General features: G+C 52.5%; 1 protein-coding gene across 1 annotated transcript in view; it reads left to right on the top strand.

Moving 5' to 3' along the window:
• The window catches only part of Itpk1 (inositol-tetrakisphosphate 1-kinase), a 140,475-nt gene that overhangs the window by 70,746 nt on the left and 48,780 nt on the right, over positions 1-20,949 (top strand). Inside the window, 1 exon segment of the mRNA XM_028888303.2 lies at positions 11,140-11,265. Within this exon segment, the coding sequence (XP_028744136.1) occupies positions 11,140-11,265 (126 nt within the window).

The raw sequence follows: 20,949 nt of genomic DNA, 5'->3' as shown, positions 1-20,949 counted from the left end.
CTTGTATGTGTGTAGGACTGTCCAGTCTTCTAGATAGATACTGAGAGGAGGATCCCCAGATATTCACGCTTGTTTGGAGAGATAAGACTTAGGCCAGCGAGCCGCACTAATGGCGAGTCCCTCTGCCTCTTCTGTTTTGTCTTTGGCTCCTTTAGTTTCCAGGGTCACGGCTGCTAGTGTGGCAGTGAACGCAGCTGTAGAAAGTCTCTGGGTCTCTTGACACCCCATGGCCACGTCTCCTTCCTAAGGGGCTGGAACCAGGTGACTGTAGTGCCCTTGCTTGCTCTGTAGCCCAGAGAATCCTGGGATTTTCTTCCCCTGCTAGGTCAGAGTCTCGAACTTAACTCCTGAGCCACTTTGGACTTGGAGGTCCAGATCTGGGAGTGTTACGGAGAGAATATAGGCAGAAGATCAGAAGGTGTGGCTGTAAGGAAGATAGTAGGTGAGGATTTGTGGTCATAAAACATTTAGGCCTGTCCCTTCTGAGCAGTGACATTTTATGACTGACCTAATCTCTCTCAGGCTTCATTGTTTTCAGTGCAAGATAGGGTAACATTTGTCTGGAATGGCGGTTGTGGAAGTGCCCAGTAACTGTTATGCGGATGGGTGGGTGGCGTGATGAATGGGTGGGCCGATGTTGCAAATCTCCCCTGTCCCCAGATACTCATTCATTCAGTGCATGTTTCCTGCCCTGGTATAAGCAGACAAGGCAAGCTGGAGGGAGGATAGGACACAGCCCTGACCTTGGAGAGGTCTCAGAGACAGGCCAAGAAGTCTTTTTACAGCTCACAGAGGGCATGATTGGCCAAGCCAGACTGTATCAGTCCCTGGAGAAGTAGGAGACTCGGGTGCCTGGGAGCCTGCATCATGCCCAGGCCCCTGAACCCGAACCTGACACTTCCTGTTTGTCATTGGAAGTGGTGGCTCCCCCAAGAACTGAGACTAATGAAGTGTTAGAGGAATTGAGAGCAGAGAGGCCCCAGGACACGAGTTGGCATCTTCTTCTGATGGGGTCTCATGAGAGCCTGCAAGCTTTTCCAGTATTGCCTTGTCCAATGAGGAATGTAGGAGCAGATGCCAGGGCTCCATCAGACAGATGAGGAAACAGGCTTAGATGGGCTGAAGGTCACTGCCTGCAGCTGCCTGCCCTCCTTCATCAATCACAGTCCCAGTCACGAGGATCCAAAGGCCACCACTGTCATGGTGAGATCCCAGTGAGAGACCCCCCTGTCTCATAAATGCAGTAATTCATGTGCAGTGCCTACAGGTTGGCCTGGCATAGAGCAGGTGCCCAGTGGATGTTAGCAACTGGTTAGATTTGAACCCAGGCCTTCTTGCTTCCTACTCCTGTTCTCCACACTGTTAGCATGGTAACTTTAAGTCAAAGAAGCAAGATACTGCACTGGTTTGAAACTCCCAAGTAGCATAGCGTAGTATGAGAAGACTCACCTCACCTGGTCCCATAGAGACCCCTGTTACTCCCTGCAGAGGAGATTATCACTTATATCAATTCCTTGGGGCGTACACCAAGATGCTATGGGCATAGGCAGGTAGATGTCTGTAGCCTCCCTCTGCTCACACACTCCCCTGGATCATTCCTAAGCTTTGCTATGGCAGTTTGATCTCTACCACATCCCTTCTTGGTAGATTGGATTTATTAATTTGGAGTGATTATAAATAATGTCCTGTGTGTTGGCTGGCTAGCAGGATGGAGATACCCTGAGTTCCAGTGCTGTGGATGCTTCGGAATGCTTCCATGGAGTGGAGGCTTGGGGGCGGCGGGGCTGGGGTGGGGTGGGGTGGGGTGGGGTGGGGTGGGGGTGTCCCTGTGCTTCCTGATGAGGGATCAGGAAATAGCATTTTGCTGGAGCACTCAGTTCCTCCTACTACATAAGACTGGCTGAAAGCTGGGCGGTGGTGGCGCACGCCTTTAATCCCAGCACTTGGGAGGCAGAGCCAGACGGATCTCTGTGAGTTCGAGGCCAGCCTGGACTACCAAGTGAGTTCCAGGACAGGCGCAAAGCTACACTGAGAAACCCTGTCTCGAAAAACAAAACAAAACAAAACAACAACAACAACAACAAAAAAAAAACAAACAAACAAGACTGATTGAGACCCCTGTGGCTGAGATGCCTAGGTAGACACTCTCCTACAAGTAGGCAAGAACTACCTCGGACATAATCTTGGGCTACGTTGTCACTGCCTGTCACTTCCAGGAAAAGTGTCTAGCTAACACCCATCTGAGAAAGCAGAGGGACTTTGAAGGTGCGTCTTGGAGCACAGGGACAGAACCGGAAGGTGGCCACCCCCCTTGCTCACTGGCTGTCCAATCTCAGGTCATTGTTTTGCCTTCTGGAATCTTCTTCACCTCACATGTAAATGGATGGTCACCAGACCTCAGCTGCTCCAGACTGGGAGATTAGGGGAAACAATATGTGTGATTTGCTCCATTCGGCACCTGGTATGGGGCTTAGGCCCCCATGGTTCTGGGAAGGGATTGCTTGGATCGTCCTGGCGAACAGCCAACAAGAATTAAATAGAAGCTAGGAGAAAATCTAGCCTCACGTGATCTCAGCTGAAATCCCTGCTGCTGCTGCTGCTGCTGCTGCTGCTGCTGCTGCTGCTGCCATCTGCGTAGTGAGCTGGCTCTGCTCGGAGGGATTGCCTGATGTCTGGGCTCTGGTGTGTGCTATGGAAGGGATGGAAGGGTGTTTCCTTATCCTTGCTTTGCAGGTGAGGAAGCCAGTCTGAGGGTGAAGGATGCACTCTCCCTGGCCTAGGCCTGTGCATTCAGACACTCAGCCCCACCCTCTGATCCTTTGGTGCCCTTCTGCTTGACAGGGGCTACCTCATGCCTGAGGGGGCTCGGGAGGAAGATGATTGTTAGGGAGCTGAGGCAGGAGGACCCCGGGAGCCTCTTTCTCCAGTCCCAGCATACACTGAGAGGACAGCCAGACTTTGGGGTGTAGCCTGTGACTCCCCTGCATGTTGGTACAGATCTGCCAGCTCTTGTCCATCTTTGTTTGCCAGCTTGTGATGTGTGCCTCTCCTCAGGACAGGAAGAGACTGCATGGTGACAGAGGGAAGGTTTACTTCCTTCCCATCATGCTGTCTTGAGCCCAGGGTTACCACTGTGCAGAGTAACAAGATGAACAGTCCACTTGGCGAATGTGGCTGCCATCAAGGGACTTATGGGCAGGGGGAGGGGACTCCGGCGGCTCTCCTGGGTGCTGGAGAGCAGCCGGGTTCATGTGTGGCTTGTTCAAGGTTTCAGCCTAATGGTTCTAAAAGATGAGGAAGTATTCTTCCCTTGCAGGATAAATCTCTGTTGCTGTGTTCTGTGTAGATACGAAACTGTAACTATGGTTTTAAAAGCCTGTCCAAACCCCACCGGGGCCCATTTGCTAGCATTTAACGTGTCCTTCGTCCCATTAAATGAAGAAAGAAGTGGGGTAGGACAGCTTCCTGCCTATCAGCCAAGCAGATGTATGGTTCTGGATTGTCAGGTGACCTAGGTCCTGGGGACTGAAACAGTGGCGCGCGCACACACACACACACACACACACACACACACACACACACACACACACACCACCCCTCACACACTCCTTTCACCTGCCACAGGGCCGTCAGGAAAGAGACAAAATCTCTTCCTAGACGGGGACACGGACCACTTGCTCCCCAGGTCATTACACGTGGTTGCTGTCGAGCCAGGGTGCTGTGCTGCCCCGTGTCCCAGAGAGCGGAGCTTGCCTTCCTCCTCATCATCACCCTTCCTGTTTCCTCAGTTTCCCACAGCAAACGTCTCCACTAGGACTTCTTTGCTGTCGTCTTAGTGGCTTCCGGATAATCCCCCTGAGGTAGCATGCCCACCATCATACAGACAGTCCCCATCTTTTCACAGGGGGTCTGGGTCTTCACACTTGTCCACGTGGACATTTTCCTTAGACTTGTAGGAGTGGGCTTCCTGAGACAGAGGGGATGGTGTGTGGGTGTTCAGTCTGTTCTTTAACTTGGCCTTCAGGCACGGGCTTTTGCTATTCTTTTTCTGTTTAGTCTTTTGTGTGACAGGGTCTCTCTACATAGCCCTGGGTGTCCTGGAACTCACTGTGTAGCCCAGGCTGGCCTCGAACTCACAGAGATCCACCTGCCTTTGCCTCTCAAGTGCTGGGATTAAAGGCGTGCACCACCATGGACCGCTATGCTTTTGCAGTTCTGAAGATTACACTGTCAATCGTCTTTGCTCTGTCCCTCCCTCCCTCCCCCCTCCCCCCTCCGTCCTTCCCTCCCTCCCTCCCTCCCTCCCTCCCTCCCTCCCTCCCTCCCTCCCTCCCTCCTTCCCTCTCCTGTGTGTGTATCTGTGTGTGTATCTGTGTTTGTGTCCTTGTACATGTGGAGGCCAGAGTAGACATCATCTCTCTTCCTTGATCACACTCCACCTTGTTTTTGAGACAGTAGCTCACCGGACCTGGGCTTTGTCTGTTCAGCTAAGCTGACTGGCCGGTGAGCGGCGGGGATCTACTTGTCTCCCGAGCTCCTACCTATAGCCCTGGGGTTACATGCGTGTGCTGTTGTACCCGCCTTTTACATAGGATCTGGGGATTTGAACCCAGGTTGGCATGCTTATGGAGTGGGCACTTTTCAGACAGCCATCCTCCCCTGCCACTCAGCACTATTATTTTTTTTCCTCCCTTTTCAGATTTAAATGTAACGACTATAATGTTATTGGAGCTTTCAGTTATTGGACTATAATGTTCAGGAGCTTCCCAACAAGCTATGTTTGCCTACCCACCTACCAATGAGACAGAGGAGTAAAAGCGAAAAGTAGAGAAAGATTTATCTTTTGTGGCCACATGGGGAAGAGGAAGAAAGAGGCCCAGTGACCATTCCTGGCCCCTCCAAAGTCCATCTCCAGGGCCCTGATCTGAAGTTCAGGTTTAAATATCAAGTAAGAAGTTTGCATAACTGAGCAGCCCTGGCCGAGGTGTGGTTCCACCCATCATTGTCCTGGCCACAGTCTCTCCTACAAGCTGGCCTGACAAGTTGCTGGTTAGAACTATATGGATTCTCTTCACAGATGACAAGTTCTTCCTCCGGCTGGCACTCATCATGCTCTAACCGTATAATGCTAGCGTGAAGAGTGGGGTTGGCCACGAGGTCCACCCATAGCTATTGGTAGTTGATAACTGCCGGGGACGTGTGTGGCCTGCGGTAGGTCGGTCACCCTTCAGTGGAAGGTCACATATCCGAGAGCGTATGGGCGGCACCGACGGTACTTGGTGGGTTCAAAACAAGAGTGCATAAAGTTGGGTGGGTGGGGATTGGGGATAGACCTGGAGGAGTGCGGGGGGAGTATGATAAAAATACATTGTATAAAATTCTCAAAACTAATAAAAATGAGGAAAGAGACTTACATTCCATGTTTTAAAAGTTAACTGAAAAGGTAATTTGTATGTTGTGTGATATTGTATGATGATGTAACTGCAGGAATGAAGATGCTCAATACAGTTCTTTTTGTTGTTGTTGTCAATTAATTATTTTATTTTATGTGCTTTGGTGTTTTGCCTGCGTGTGTATCTGTGTGAGGGTGTTGGATCCCCTGGAACTGGAGTTACAGACAGTTGTGAGCTGCCACGGGGGTGCTAGGAATTGAACCCAGGTCCTCTGGAAGAGCAGCCAATGCTCTTAACCACTGAGCCATGCTTTTGGATGGCTCTGTATCTCTCAGAATGTTGCTGGAGATGTTAGGTCAGAGAATGGACTCTGGCGGGCCTAGCAAGCTAGGCCTGGCCACTCGCCTGCAGTAGGTTCACAGTTCCTCAGATGTTAGTGCCACGAGGCACTGTGGTTGTCTGGCTCATTAGTTGTCTTAGCCCTTCTTTGGGGTACAGTGGTGTCTGCTCTTCTGCCTTAATTGAGTTGCTGCTGCTTCCCATTGCCCTAGTCCCTGGGAGCAGTCACTAGGGAACTGGGTCAGGGAATACAGGCACTGACCTGCCTCTTTCATCGGGGCAGAGGCCATTGGGATGACCAATATCTCCCTTGGCTTAATTTACAGGTTTAGCTGGCCAGACTCAAGCGCCTGAGGGACACGTGACACTCCTCTGGGTGCTTATTCAGGAGGCACCCATGTCCTCCCTCAGACTGCTTTTGGAATCAAACCCACAGGGAAACCCTACTGTCTGTCCCTACTTTGGGATCTATCCACGAGAGGCCCAGGATTGAGAGACCCACTGTGTCTACTATACTATAACCTCAGGGCTGGCTCTTCTGCCAGATCCCAGGACTCTCAGGAAGCACAGAGATATACATCAGGCCTTTGATCTGGGCCATTTGTCCCACTCAGCCTTGGCTTAAGGCAAAACTTTTGATGTCGTGGATCCCATTTGAAGTCACAGCTGAAAACACAGCGCTTCTGGGCCACATGCAGGGAGGAAAGGTGAAAGAAACCCCAGGTACCCGGCACACCCTTTGGTGTGAACAGAAGTCTGGTGTCAGCAGGAGAGAAACCTGGGTTTCCATGCTACAAAACTCCATGCCCTTGGGCAGGTCACTGGACCTCTGTGTGACTCAGTGTCTTCATCACCCCATGTGCTCAGTGCTTGTTAGGAACACAGTGTGTAGCTTCCCGTAAGCACCGCTGCGTGGGTGACAGTCGCCATTAACAACCACAGGGAGCTGAGGGTGTGGCAGCACACTCTTGGAGGACGTGAATGTGAGCCGGTGCTAGTACCCTGGCTCTGCAGAATTCAAGTTCTGACCCGTGCTGAGCTCTTGTGACATGCTGCAGCCAGAGGCTGGGGGTTTGATGTCGGTCATAATGCAAACAGCCAGGAGAGGGAGATAACAGCTGACCTTCATTGAGCATGCGTGCCATATTCCTCGGCAAAGTACCATTAACGTGCGTGTGAAACTGTGCTGCCTCAGTGTTCCTCCGAGGGGCATTTGAATCACTGCTTGTAACGATGAGCAGGGTCTGGTCATGTAAGCAGCAGCTGTGTGTGCTGCAGGATGGACGGTGAGGTTTCTTTAGGCACTCGAAGCTCTGAGAAGGTGGTAGCCACAGAGGCCAGTCCTTGTACCCGTCCTAGTCCCATTCCAGCCTCGGTTTGTAACATTTGAACTTTGAAGTCAGAAACACCTACCATCTAGGAAGCCATGGGTTTTGCTAAGCAGCCCTGTGTCTCCATGGCCCTGTGCTGGGCATATGCTTTTCAGTAAAGAACCCCTAAGGGGCATCCACAGCATGAGGGGATAGGGGAGAGTTGCTCTTGGAGAAGCAAAGGAAGTCAGGGGTGGTCCTGTGGGTGTGGGTGAGATGAGGGACCTACGAATTCTTCCTGTTTGTTGCAAGATGGGTTGAGAAGAACCACAGCCTTGGGCAGCATGTGGAGAGCATCCTCATTTTGTGAACGGGGAAAACTGAAGCTCAGTACAGTTTAGGTGACCATGGCTACCCTGATAATGATAATGAGATAATGAGTTAGATGGGTTTACCAGCCTTGCTCATGTCTCTGGCTGGTTCCAGGGGTTGGTATCTGGGATGGAGGCATAGTGTCAGGACCTAGCTTGGTCACTAGGTAGGACATGATGATGTTAAGTATTATTGTTGTGGAAGTCAGCGGTGACCTGAGGGCCACTGGGGTTTGCCAACTTTGTCCCATATCCTCCCAGCCCTGCCCCCCCCCGCCATGAGCCTTACTGCCTTTGTCAGCGAGGGAAACAGCGGCTCTTTGTTCCCTCTGAATTCAGACCCTTGTGTGCTGCGTGGAACCTTGTCTAGCACAGTGAGACTTGGAAGTGGAGCACCCATGGTCAGGCCTTTCATTGAGATGCCCTTAACGCTCAGGGAGAGGGACAGATCACACCCCTTCCAAGGGGAGAACAGGAAGTCTCCGGGAACGTTCTGGGAGGCAGGCAGCCAGAGAAACGGAATGGTGAAGACTCATGGAGTTCTTCTTCCGAGCCCTGCCCTCACCCTCTCCAGGAGACTGGGCTTGGGCTGTGCCGTTTTCTGAAGCCGGCAGTCACTCTCTTGCGTGCCCCCTCCTCCATGGCGTACTCTCTCCCAAGGGCCCTCTCCTTTGCAGCATCCCCCTCTGTGCTGGTCTGGTTTCGCTTCACTCCGATGAGACCCATCTCTCAAGTGGGGAGAGGCTGAGGCTTCTGTGAGGTTCTTTCAAGACAACATCCCTTGAGATGGATGGTGGCTTCTCTAGCTACTTGAGGAAAAGCAGAAAGACCCACTTTATACAGCTCAGAGATGTTACTGCTAGGCCAGCTACGGTGGCACACACTTGTTACCCCGACACGCAGAAGGGAGAATCAGGAGGATGGCTGCAAGTTCAAGGCCAGCTTGAGCTATAAAGTAGAAAAGACAGCTGGGTGTGGTGGCTCTAGAGGAGCAACAGACAGGTTTCTGTGAGTTCAAGGCCAGCCAGGGCTACATAGGGAAATCCTGGAGAGAGGGGGGGAGGGAGGGAGGGGGAGGGGGAGGGAGGGAGGGAGGATGCCATGGGAGGAGGTGGTGGCCATGCTGCAGAGTGGGACCACACCAGGCCTGATGTGTGTCCCCAAGTTGCTGTTCTTGTGAAAGGGCTTTACTGGCATAGAAATGCTTGGAGAATACACAAAGGAAGGTGGCTGACTTCCAGACTCAACTGTTTACCTTTTGCAGAGCAGCCAGGAACACAGGGAGCTTATTTTCCAAACAGCCCCCGTTGTCAGGTCTACAGGCCTCAGGCTGATGCCCACCTCCTTCCCTGATCCTCAGGGGAATCCCTGGCTTTCCTCTGGCTGGTTCTCCTGCCCTTGCAAACTCCAGTGGCCCAAGAGTCACCCCTGACGTCTAAAGCAACAATAATTACCGTAACCATGCCCGGCCTGGCTTAGGCTCTGACATTATTTCCCCTTCCCTAGTACCTACCTGGTCCAGGGAGGGTTGGAGATGTGGAGACCAGCATGGTAGTTCTGGCTGAACTTGGGGAATGTGCCCACTGTCACTCCTGGGACCCTCTTCTCTCTTCATAGTTATCATGATCTGAAAATATTGGCCTTTGTTTGTGGTGCCTGCCATCGTGGAACCCAGGCATGGCTATAGTTCCTTGGGTGCCTCTTCTTCTGGTAGCTTCTCCACTTCCCTTCAAATCCTGTTGGGGTTGGATGAAAATGTAGTGTGGAATCATCATATAGAGCCAGAGAGGCCCTTTCTGTTTCCTTGGGGGAAACTGAGGCTAGGGGCTAGCACTGGCATTTCTGCCGAGCCTCGGTCTGTTCCAGCTACACGACGTGGTTGGTCCTTTTTTCTTCCTAGGTTCTCGGTGTTCTGGTCCTAGGAGGTAGGAAGGTCATCCCCATCTCCTTGCCTTGCTGTGAGGTCTCAGAAGACACCCAGGAGGCAGAGTCAGGGTGATCACCTCAAGTTTGAAACCAGCCAGCCAGTTTCAGATAATGGCAGAAGACACTTGGGCCGCATCCTTCCCCTCCCCAGTCTGGTGTCTTGACTGTATTTGTTTTGTTTGGTACACAAGCTTGTCACCATGGGAGGGAAGCTTAGTCCTTGATGATTTCTCATTGGGAGGTCTCTGGTCCTTTTTTTTTTTTTTTCTTCTTTAAATAGGGGTGACCTTTTAACATCTCTCCTGGCAGACCATAAAAAGTGGAATTAAGGACAGCAGGGGAGAGAGCTGGCGCATTCCAAAGGCTTATCAGAAAAGAATTGAAAGAAGGGTGTATGTACAACAGGTGTGATCAGGGCCTGAGGGCCCGACAAGACACAATACGTAGTATGACCAAGTGTGAGGAATTGCTGCTGCCCATGGGCCTGCTGGGACAGGGGAACCACAAATGTACCTGGAGCCACAGAGATGGCCGGTAGGCTTGGGAGATGGGCTATGCAGAATTACCAGGATCGAAGGTGGTATGAGGACCAGGTGCAGGGACCAGTGTCCTGACCTGCCTTCCTTCTGACCCTCCACCAGGGCTCCTAGGGACGATTCTGCCGGAGGACAGCCGCCATGGGGTGGTGACTTTTGAGACTGTGACAACAGGGGACAGCGAGGACATGGGGCAGAGGATAAAGGGTGGGTGGGGTTTCAGATCAGTCGTCTTAGGTCTTACTTAGCGGACCTCTCCCACCCAGATCCTAGGCCCGTTTTTAAAGTCCCCTGCCTCCCTTGCATTGTTTGTGGATATCCTTTCCCATAGTGGTCGGGAATGAAAGGAGACAGATGCGTCCGTCGTTAGCTTGCCGTCACCTGAGAGTGACTGTAGCTGTCTCGTGTCACGAAGGACATGGGCACAGCCAGCCCTGAATCCTGGAGCTAGCTGCAGTTGAGGGTGGGGAGTAGGGCAGGGATGGCCTTCTTCGGCCTGGCTGAGGCTATGTGGGGGTCAGCCAGGTGCCGGCGTCAAACTTGCCTCCAAGAGTCTAGCCTTGCAGGTGGCGGCGGCGGCCGTGTGCTGGCGGCAGACATCTGGCGCATCAGGAAGCGTGGTGTCGGGCTGCCCGGCTGTTGGCAGGTGCTCTTGGCTTGGGGTCAGGTGATGCTGACTATCAGCTGGCCGCTCTGGCTCCCTTGGGGCTTGATCTTCCCAACCCTGTGTTCTTGAAAAAGCAAACACATTCCCCAGTGGAGCAGCACACGCAGCGCTCAGCTGATCACAGACGGCTCTGTGCTCCTGCACCCCTCCGCTGTCAGTGACACACCCCGGGTTCAGGGTGGAATGCGAGCGCCCGGGTTCTCAAGGCCGCGACTCCTTGCCAAGAACATCACTGGGCCTAGGCCTTAGAGGGAAAGAATATGTGCTTAGATGGAGTTTTGACTGGTGACTGGTCATTTTTCTTAATCCCTCTGACCTCTGGTTCCCCTAGACGGTTGGGCAGTTGAGGTATGTTCAATAAATGCTTTCTCCGTACAGCCAATGTGTGGCATCCCCTGCTCATGTGTTTCCTGCCTTTGGGAGACCTATATGTAAACATGGAGTCTATTCTTAACTACCAAGAATGATGAGTGGTGGAGCCCTTGGGCTCTTAATCTGTCCGTTCAGTCCCTTCCCGTCTGGGGTGCTACCGAGGCTCAAGGGTCCCAGATGTGGGCTCAGGTACTGAAGTTCTTCTTATGTGTTCCCACCTTGCAGCTGAACCTCAGCCGGCCAATTGAGGAGCAGGGCCCCCTGGACGTCATCATCCACAAGCTGACTGATGTCATCCTCGAGGCTGATCAGAATGACAGCCAGTCTCTGGAATTGGTGCACAGATTCCAAGTGAGTGAGGGTGGCGATGTCTGGCTCTGGGGCCTCTGGGGGGGTTGGGGGGAAGGCCAGGTTGGCTGTACAGCTTAGAGCTGGGGCCTCTGGAGAAATGACTCTGCCACCGGCAAGCTGTGTTTCCCTGGGCAAGTGCTCAGCTGCAGGCCAGACCTCAGGCTTAAGTGTAGCCCAGGTTTGATGTCCTGCTCGTGGTCAGAGCGCTGCTGAGCCCAGGTAAGGTTTCTGTGTCTTCAGGGCTGGTGCGCTCAGCACTGGCTGCTGATTCCGCTTTCGCCCCAGGATGGGACCGGACCCCTCTGTTGCAATGGGGGTCAAGGGTCCCTTGAAAGCCTTTGAACCATGCCCTGCGTTTGTGGAAAAGCCCCTGTATTGTTCAATTTGATATTGTTTATGCCTTGCTTGACATTTCTCATGGGCCCGAGGGATGTTCCCTGTTTTCCTACCCGTTCATTTCCCCCTGCAGCTCCAGGGCCCGACCCCTGGGTGATCTGCCTGTCACCTTAGGGTTTTCATGTGGCGTGACCACTGCTGCTGTTGCCATTGCTGACTTGCCCCATGTGTCCTCTTTTGTGGACAGACACGATTCTTTTCTCTGGCAGGCAGCTCGGGGGGTCATGAAACAAAGTCCTATTATCAGCGGAAATGCAGCTGAAATTGTGCCTGTTCCCGGGCCTCCCTAGGGCACGGGCGCTTGAACCAGCACTTTTCAGCTGCAGTAATTGGAGGCTGGAGATCCTTTCCCCTGCCAGGACAAAGGGACTCTTGTCACACAGCAGCCATCCTGCTGACAGTGTTCCTCTCTGCCACGTGTTCAGGGTTGGTGGCCTCGGCCCCCTGAGCATCTCATGGCTCTCACCCACTTCCTGGAGACCTCTTGCTGTGGAATGTCTTTTCCCACCAGCTGAGCTATCCTTGCCTCCCGCATGCATTCTAGGGGTGGCCGCATTGGGGTAGGGATTGTCGCCATGGGCCTCTTATAAAGAGTTATAAAGCCCCTCTGAGCTCGGTCTTCTCATAGGCCGAGGCTGTAGCCATGGGCTCTCCTCCGCCTCGTGGGGCCTCCTCAGTTTTCTTGTTTGTAAAATGGTGCTTGCAGGAAGGAGCAGCTGGGCAGTGATGATGTCCACGCCCAGTCCTGGAGGGTGCTCGCTGCTGGTGTGTGTTGTGCTTACTCCCTGGGTGTCTGCTGTGTGGTGGTTCTTCAAGCCCTTCTCAGGAGTGAGGCAAGGCGGGGAGGTTTGCCCTGACCGTCCCTCACTCCATGGCCTGGACTCAGCTCTAAAAGCAGTCAACCTGAGCTCATCTCTACGTCCCTCAGGGCAGGTGTCGTCAGCCTTGTTTTATAACCAGGAAACAAGGCTCAGAGGTGTGTGGGGTGTGGCAGAGGCAGGGTTCCATGTTGACTTCCTGAAGCCACTGCTCGTTCCCTGTGGGTGGCTCTTGCACCACTTCCCAGTGATCAGGTAGTCGCCACATGCCTTCACCACCATCCTCTCAGCGCTATGGGCACTCAGTGAAGCAGCCACCCTCGTCATTCCCCGCTCACGCCTCCTGTCCTTTAGGAGGACCCTGAGTGTCTAATTCCTGTGCCTACAGCTCTTCAGGCAGCGGTTCTCTGGGGAGACATCAGAGCATGGGTAGTTGTGTAGACCCTTGAGGCAGAAATGTCTCCAGGCCCCCAGAGGACAGTGCTGGTACCTTGCAGGGACCCCGCCAGGCCTTGTCTGGGAATACTAGACCAGGTATAAAGAGAGCAACGATGACTCCAGCAGGAGGTATTGAGAGCCATTCTGTGTGGGCTCTGGTCTGAAGTACCTTATATTATGGTACTTGGACCAACATGGAACGGGACTGCCTCAAGGTGAGGAAGTGGGTACAGGCTGGGTAGTGTATTAGTTACATTTCTGTCGCTGTGATGAAACATCATGACCAAAGTGACTTATAGAAGAGTTTATTTAGCTTACAGTTCCAGAGGGGGAGTCCATAGCACTGGGATAGCATGGCAGTAGCTGGCGGCCTGGAAGCAGGGGTAGGAAGCTAAGGGCTCATGTCCTCAGCTGCAAGTGTGAGGCAGAGAGGGAACTGGAAGGAGCTGAGACGTTTCTTTTTCTTGTTCCTTTTTCTTTCTGTCTTTTTAAAAAATATTTATTTATTTAATATGTATACAATGTGCTGTCAGTGTGTCTGCCTGCAGGCCAGAAGAGAGAGCGCGCCAGATCTCATTACAGATGGTTGTGAGCCACCATGTGGTTGCTGGGAACTGAACTCAGGACCTCTGGAAGAGCAGCCAGTGCACTTAACCTCTGAGCCATCTCTCCAGCCCAGCATTTCATTCTTAAAGCTCCTCCCCACCCCCAGCAACATACTTCCTCCATCAAGACAACGCCACCTAAACCTCCCCAGTAACGCCAACTGGGGACCAAGTATTTACAGGCCTGAGACCACAGGGGACATTTCTCATTCAAACCAGCACAGGTATCTCTCTCATGTCTCTGCAGTTAGAAAGCGACCAAGCGCCCTTGGAATCATTGCTGGCAGTCTTGCTCTCCCCATGCCCTGCCACTTGTCCAGAGTCACATGAGAGGGAGGACTCCGTTGTGTAAGCACATGGGAGGTGGAGCCAGCCTCCAAATCCATGGGCCATGTAACCCCAATAAGTATAAATTTGTTATCATTAAGACGGCACCTTCTGGAGCTTGAGAGGTGGTTCCAAGGTTAAGAGCACTGGCTGCTCTTCCAGAGCACCCGAGTTCATCCCAGAACACCCATGACAGCTTATAACTCTTTGTGAACCTTGTTCTGGGGAATACAAAGCGCTCTTCTGGCCTCCATGGACTACAGGCACACATGTGGTACGCAGACATACATGCAGGGAAAACAGTCATATACATAATGATGACGATGATAGAGTTCTTTAAAATAAATAATAATAATAATAATAATAATAATAATAATAATGAGGAAGAGGAGGAGGTGCCGCCTTCTTCCTAGAGCAAATGTGGCCTGAATGCCTGTGGTTTCCCAGGCACTGCCACATTCTTGTTTACACCCATCAGTACCATTTTTTTCTGTGAAGGCATGGCCTGGTCAGTAGTTAGCTCACTGCCCCCATAGGGGTAACCCTGACCCTGTCCCTCTACTCCAGACACACTAGAGCCCTCAGCCTAGGGCAGGTACCACAGCCGCTCTAGGTGTAGAAAAGAACATTCCAAGGCACACGTGCTTGTGGAACGTCTCAGAGAGAGGGTCTTGGCTGGGTCTTTGAGTCTGCCCTCTGCAGAGCACACGCATTGCTGGCCCCTAGCCTGGGATGGTAGCCTTCAGCCAGGTATTTCTGGGGAAAATCATAGCAGGCAGTTTCGGCAAGAAGCCAGATGCGTGATGAAGACCAGGACGTGTCTTCCTGGGGAAGAGACCAACTCTTTTGAGAAAGAGCATCAGGCTGCATTCCTCAGAGGCCCCGGGAGGTAAGCAGGAGTGTATGTAGTCAGGGGACAATGACACCAGCCTAGGGCAGATTGAGGAACTCAGATGATGGCTAGGGATTAGATCTCTTGGGGCATGGCACTTGGGGCTATCAGTGCTGACATGGTCATCTCTCCCCGAGAGGTGCAAGGTCAGAAGCCAAGCAGCATGGACCTGGGATTTGAGACCTTGACCTTGATCCTGCTGTGACTGCACCTTAAGTGTCATGCACAGCAGAGCGAAGTGAAGGGGCTCTGCCTCAGTGAGGGCTCTGCCCAAAGGGCCCCATCTGTACTCAGGTCCCCAGGGGAGGTTGTAGGCTCCTCTGTGGGAAAAGATGAGTTTGGAGATGTCCCTGATGGCCCTAGAGCATAATGCTCAGTGGATGCTTCCTGAGCCCCTGGTCCTCAGGGAAGGAAGGTTTGGAACTATGGCCAGCTTCTTCCTTGTGTCCAGGTAGGCAGGTGGGAGGATGTGGGCCTGGTGCATATTGCAGGTCATGCAAGCTGGTTGTCATGGAAACCACTCCCAGTCAGTTTTCCTTTTGGATTAGCCTCACAATAGAGGATCACTGGGATGAGTCAGTTGTTTTTCTGTTCCAAGGGTCAGGTGGAGCCTGCAGTCTGGCGCCTTTGCCCACTCCTGAGACTTAGTTATCAGTGCGCAGACATGGGCAAAGGTCCCCGAGGGCCCTGCCTCCTGGGCCAGTGGCGATGGGTGTGGCTGGTACAGAGGGACCCTGGGGCCCCTTGGCTTCTCCTTAAGCAAGTACGAGCAACCTTTCGTCTTGTCACTTTCAGTGCCACCTGTCTAAAGTGACTGGAGGGGAGGAACTGGTGGCCTTTGGGCTCCAGAATCTGTCTAGGTAGAGTTTGCCGGTTGTCACCCACCAGACGCGCGGCTCTTCCAGGGGTGGTCCCTGATAAGGTTAAAGGGAAGCTTGAATTCAAACTGATGTTTGTGTATGAGCATGTGTTCGTGTGCATGTGTTCACGTGTATGAGTTTTGGCCTATAACTTGCCAAGTAGGCTAGACTGCCTGTTTAGCAAGCTCTAGGGATCTGCCTCCCCAACGCTGAGATTTTAAGTGTATGCTGCCATGCTTGGTTCTCTCTCTCTCTCTCTCTCTCTCTCTCTCTCTCTCTCTCTCTCTCTCTCTCTCTCTCTCATGGGATTGAACTCAGGTTCTCAGCCATTGTAAGGCGAGCACCCAACTCCCCATCCCTTCCTCTCCATATTGATCATCTGGAAGGAGGTCAGTTGTCTCCAGTATTCCTGGACACTGTCTGTCTGTCTGTTATTTGTTTTTTCAAGACAAGGTCTCACTATACAGCTCTGGCTGTCCTGGAATTCACTATGTAGACCAGGCTGGCCTCGAACTCACAGCGATCTACCTGTGTTTGCCTACCAAATGCTGGGATTAAAGGCAGGGATTAAGCCACTTTGCCTGGCTCTGAACGCGCTCTTTAAGGTCACCCTTATGCTGTTCCTCCTAACTCTTCCTGGTCACACCAGCCTCCAGAGCAGCCACTCAGGCCTGACTCTTGCCCACCCTTTGCACAGGCATTTCCTGCAGCCAGGATCCCCTTCCTGAGGATCACCCTCCTTCCAACAGTAGATTCCGCTCCTGTCCCAAGCCCCTCCCTCCCCACACCTTGGCCTTTACTTCCCACCGGGTGGAAATTCATAACTCACCTTCAGTTGTTGACTTTGTTCTCACTGCTGCCCTCCACACCTGGCACATTTCAAATATGCCTCTGTGTTTTGACAATGTGTTAGGACCGTGGGGGAGGATCTAGCCTGGTGCTGAATGGACCCTGCAGATCAGTGGTGGGTGGAGTACTTAGCTCTGGTGGGTGGCTAGGAGCAGGGAAGAAGAAGGCAGCCAGGAGGCTTAGGGGGTAGGTGCTCCTGCCTGACCTGTATGGAGGAATGTGCCCCAGAGCCAGCAGGCTAGAGAGCAGGGCAGCAGGGCCACAGCTCAAGAGATCCAGGCTGTGGCACTTGGACTTTCTCATGCAGAAAGATCGGGGAGTAAGATGATGGTGATAATAAGGTTAGATTAATTGGCAGAGAGAGGCCCTGTTCAGGAATTTCGACAGTGCAAGGTAAACTTGGGGCAGGCAGGACACCAGGTAGTCACCAGAGCTTGGATATTGGGGCTGAAGACAGACCATGTATGCTGGAGGCCCAGCAGGGCTCTGTGCTCAGCCCCAAGTGTGCCCTCCCTCAGCTGCCAGGACGAGACAAAAGCCACACCACTGGCCACATCCTGTGGCTCTTCAGGACGTAGTTTTGGGGCAAGAACATTTTAATCACCCCAAGGATTCGGGAAGCAAATTTATATCCACCCCTCGCGCCACCCCGTGTATTGTCTCCTTCATTCTCCATCAGGTACCGAGAGCTGTTAGTCACGTAGGAGCCCTGAGGCAGCAGACAGGAAGCAGGTGGATCTGGACTCAGGCAGGGGGTACAGCTTGCTTCTAATATGGCAGAGTTAGCAACCTCTGGTGGCAGGCAGAGAGCATGGTGTTCAAGGCTCCCCCTGCCAGCTGGCCGAGGCTCTCTCGGGTATTCGGGACCTCAGATGCTGGAGCGGTCCCCGATGATCGATTGTGTCAGGGAGCTGAGAAGGTGGCAGAGCTCAGGCCTGCTCTCAGTAGGTTCTCCCTGAAGGCAAGGGACTGAGCTCAGCTCAGGACTCGTTTCCCTTTAAAAATTAAAACTGCCTGTAAGGTTTTTGTTAGCATTAGACAAATTCATATATGCTTATGTGCTTCAAACAGTGCCTGGCCTGGAATGAGTGCTGCTGTGTGTGTGTGTGTGTGTGTGTGTGTGTGTGTGTGTGTGTGTGTGTGCGCGCGCGTGTGCGTGCAGGCATCAGTCACTTTCCTTGCTGGTGTCTGGTGTGTAGCGGCACATGCAGACCCCATGGCACCTTGGAACACTGGGCCATGCTTCTGGTAACACTGTTACCACAGTGACGGGAGCACTTTGCTCCCAGCCTTAGCTGTGGCCCCAGCGGACTTATGACTTCTCTATTGTGACGGGACTCAACGAGGCAGCGATTGCGAAAGTGTCCCTTAGTGGGTGGGAGGCACGCCTGGGAGGGGACCTTGGAAATGGGGGCTTGCTTAGCCTAAGAGGCGGGGTCAGGGAGAGGAGGTGGTCAGGGGGACTTGGTTGTTGTCCCTGGCTCCGCCCCTCACTAGTCAGCCCGTGTGGATCCCAGTCATCCTGCCTGCCACACGGGAACATGTTGGATGGTACTTATGACAGTGACCTTGGGGTCAACGCTGTCTAGTTCCCAAGTGTGGCCGACACCTCCCGAGCCATAGCTTAACCCCCCCCCCCCCCAGGTACGGATGTAATAGCACCACAAGCATGGAGTTAAACCCAAAGGCCTTCGGTGCTGAGCAGCCGCTTGTAGAGGGTCTGTGTCTCGCTGGAGGACGGAGGGGAAGGCTGGGGACAAAGGTCTCCTTGTTCTTGGCCTTCCAGCCCCATTAGGAAGCCAGCATCTAAACCCACAAGAAGTTGAGTAACAGTCTTAAGTTGAGATGCTGTTGGCTTGTATGTGGCCTCGGGGGTCAGTCAGAGCATGGGACCCAGCAAAGACCGTGCATTGTCACAGCAGCTCTACCGCAGAGGCTGCCTTGGCCTAGTCACGTACCATGTGGACACACTGCCTGGGTCCTGGCTCGTCTCGCTCTAGCTCTTCCTCATCTCCATCATTGAGATAATATGAATTAGTTATGCATTTTGCAGGCAAGAAAACCGAAGTTGTCACCTGCCCAGGGTTGTTTGGAAAGCAGCAGGTCAGGGTTGTAGCTTATACTCTTCTCACATGTGCCTGGGGGCCTTACTTCGGACAGTAGCCAGTGGACAACCCTTCCCTTTCCCTCAGCGGGCTGGAGGGTCAGTGGCTCAGTGGCTTGGATTGCTTCGGACCCAGCGGGTGCCATGACCGATGGAACACACACAGGCTAGCAGAAGCCAAGGGATGCAAACTGGGTCCATCCCAGTCCCAGAGCAGCAGACTCAGTCCTGGGGTGACCATGAGGCCAACCTCAATGACTGCAAGTCTGGGTCACAAGGCCAGTCCTCCCATGGTGGAGGTGGCCACACAATCTGCCCATTGTTTATTTAGGCTGAGCCAAGCAGTAGGGACCGGGCATTGCTCTCTCTGCCGAGGGAGGGAACGCCATTTAATGCCTTTGGTTGGTAGCAGGCACCCCCCTCCCAACTTACCCCCAGACCCGGTCCCCTGCCTACTGTGGGCAGAAGATCTAAGCACTACCACTCAACTGCCCAGGACCGGAGCCCTGATGTGTGACAGGTAATGCTTTACCTCAAGGTTTGGTGCATGCTGAACTTTAGAAATGTGTTTATTATAGAACCTAATATTACACATCTATATCCTCAGCACTTGTGAGCTGGAGGCAGAGGAACCAATTCAAGGTCATTTTTAATGACGTAGTGACTTTGTGGCCAGATAGGATATATGATCTGTCTCAAGTCCAATGAATAAGGAAACAAACAAACAAAAAAAACCCAAAAAACATTTCTTAGTGTGTTTTCTGTTACAGGGGTTACATACCCGTAACCCTAATACTCAGGGGACTAAAGGGGAAGATTGTGAGATGCTGCCTCAAAAATAATCAAACAACACCAAGAAATATTTTCTAGAGTCATAAGAAGAGCTTTTGTACTTATTATCTTACAGTGTCTCAGCGGCGGTTCCGTTGGCATCTGGAACTGGGTAATTCTTTGTTGTTGGGGCCTGTCCTATGCCAGCCAGATGTTTAGTGACCTGTTTGGTCTGTACCTGCTAGATACAGTAGTGCCCTCAAACATTCCCTGTTGTGAGGACCAGCTATGCCTCCGGATACTGCTTGCCATCTTTATGTCTAGATGTGTGTCTGTGCTTGTGAGGGCAGTGCCCACAAGGCCAGAAGTGGGTGTTGGATTCCCTGGAGCTGGAGTTGCCAGTGATTGTGAGCCTCCTGGCATGGCTGCTGGGGACTGTATTTGGGTCCTCTGCAAGCTCCTAACGGCCATCATCTCTCCGGCTCCCACTGTGATTTTTTTTTTTTGAGACAGGGTTTCTCTGTATAACAGTCCTGGCCGTCCTGGATCTCGCTCTGTAGACCAGGCTGGCCTCAAACCCACAGAGATCCTCCTGCCTCCGCCTCTCAAGTGCTGGGATTAAAGGCGTGCGCCACCTCCACCTAGCCCCCACTGTGATTCTTAGGAGAGGGTTTTGGCAACTCTGAGAGCTTGGGGTCAGGGAGCTGGTTCTGTTCGTGGGTGTGAATACCAAAGCTCCAAAGAGGTCTGTTCTCTGGGCTTGAGGATGGGTTCTGTTGGCTACTTTTCATGACCATATCAGGGCAGAGTGGTGCCTGTCTCCGTGCTCCTAGCTTATGTAGGGATTCTATATGCTGATTTGTGTCTGTGCCACTCTCGTGGACTACAGTTGTAAAGCTAGAGTGGCTGGCTTCCTTTGACCTCATGTAAATGAATCATGTTAAGCCAAGGAAGTGTGAAGCTGGTCCTCTTGGGATGGACAGAAGAAGAATACGGTCATCATCCTTTGAGGTCCCTCCCAGCATGTCTATGTGGATGGTATCTGCATCCCCAGACTCAGACCTCCAGCCCCAGATCTGCCCTCTACCCCATAGTCAATCTCTCCACTGATTTGTAGTATCAGTCAGTCATCAAATGACTACTAGATTCATTCATTCATTCATTCATTCATTCATTCATTCATTCATTCATTCAGCAAATCCTAATTGGGTACCTGCTATATGCCAGGAATCAAAAAAACCATTACAGAAACCACAATAAATTAGATAGACCAGGTAGATACAGCGCATGCCTCATGGACTGAGCCTGAACATGTATGTACCTGTGTGTATGCATGTGTGTGTTCAGGAATGACGCAGACAAAGCTCGTTAATAGAAGAGAAAGGAACATAGCCCCAGTTAGGGTAAGGACCAGGAGGAAGCAAGCCAAGTCCCGTGATAACAGGGAGTCTTTGAAGACAAGTGACAACGTGCAGGTCCTCTTTCCGATGACCTCGAGTGGACCACCAAGTACCATTCCCATCTTTGCAAACTGTCCAAGGGGGAGAGAGAGCGCACCGTCCACCCCCGACAGGTGCTGCCTGTGGCAGGGATTGGTGGCGTGAGCAGGTGCACACTTGTTGGC

Source organism: Peromyscus leucopus, chromosome 14, assembly GCF_004664715.2.
Source record: "Peromyscus leucopus breed LL Stock chromosome 14, UCI_PerLeu_2.1, whole genome shotgun sequence".
Classification (NCBI taxonomy): Eukaryota; Metazoa; Chordata; class Mammalia; order Rodentia; family Cricetidae; genus Peromyscus; species Peromyscus leucopus.
The sequence above is the reverse complement of the archived record's forward strand: the minus strand, read 5'-3'. Positions and strand labels throughout refer to the sequence as shown.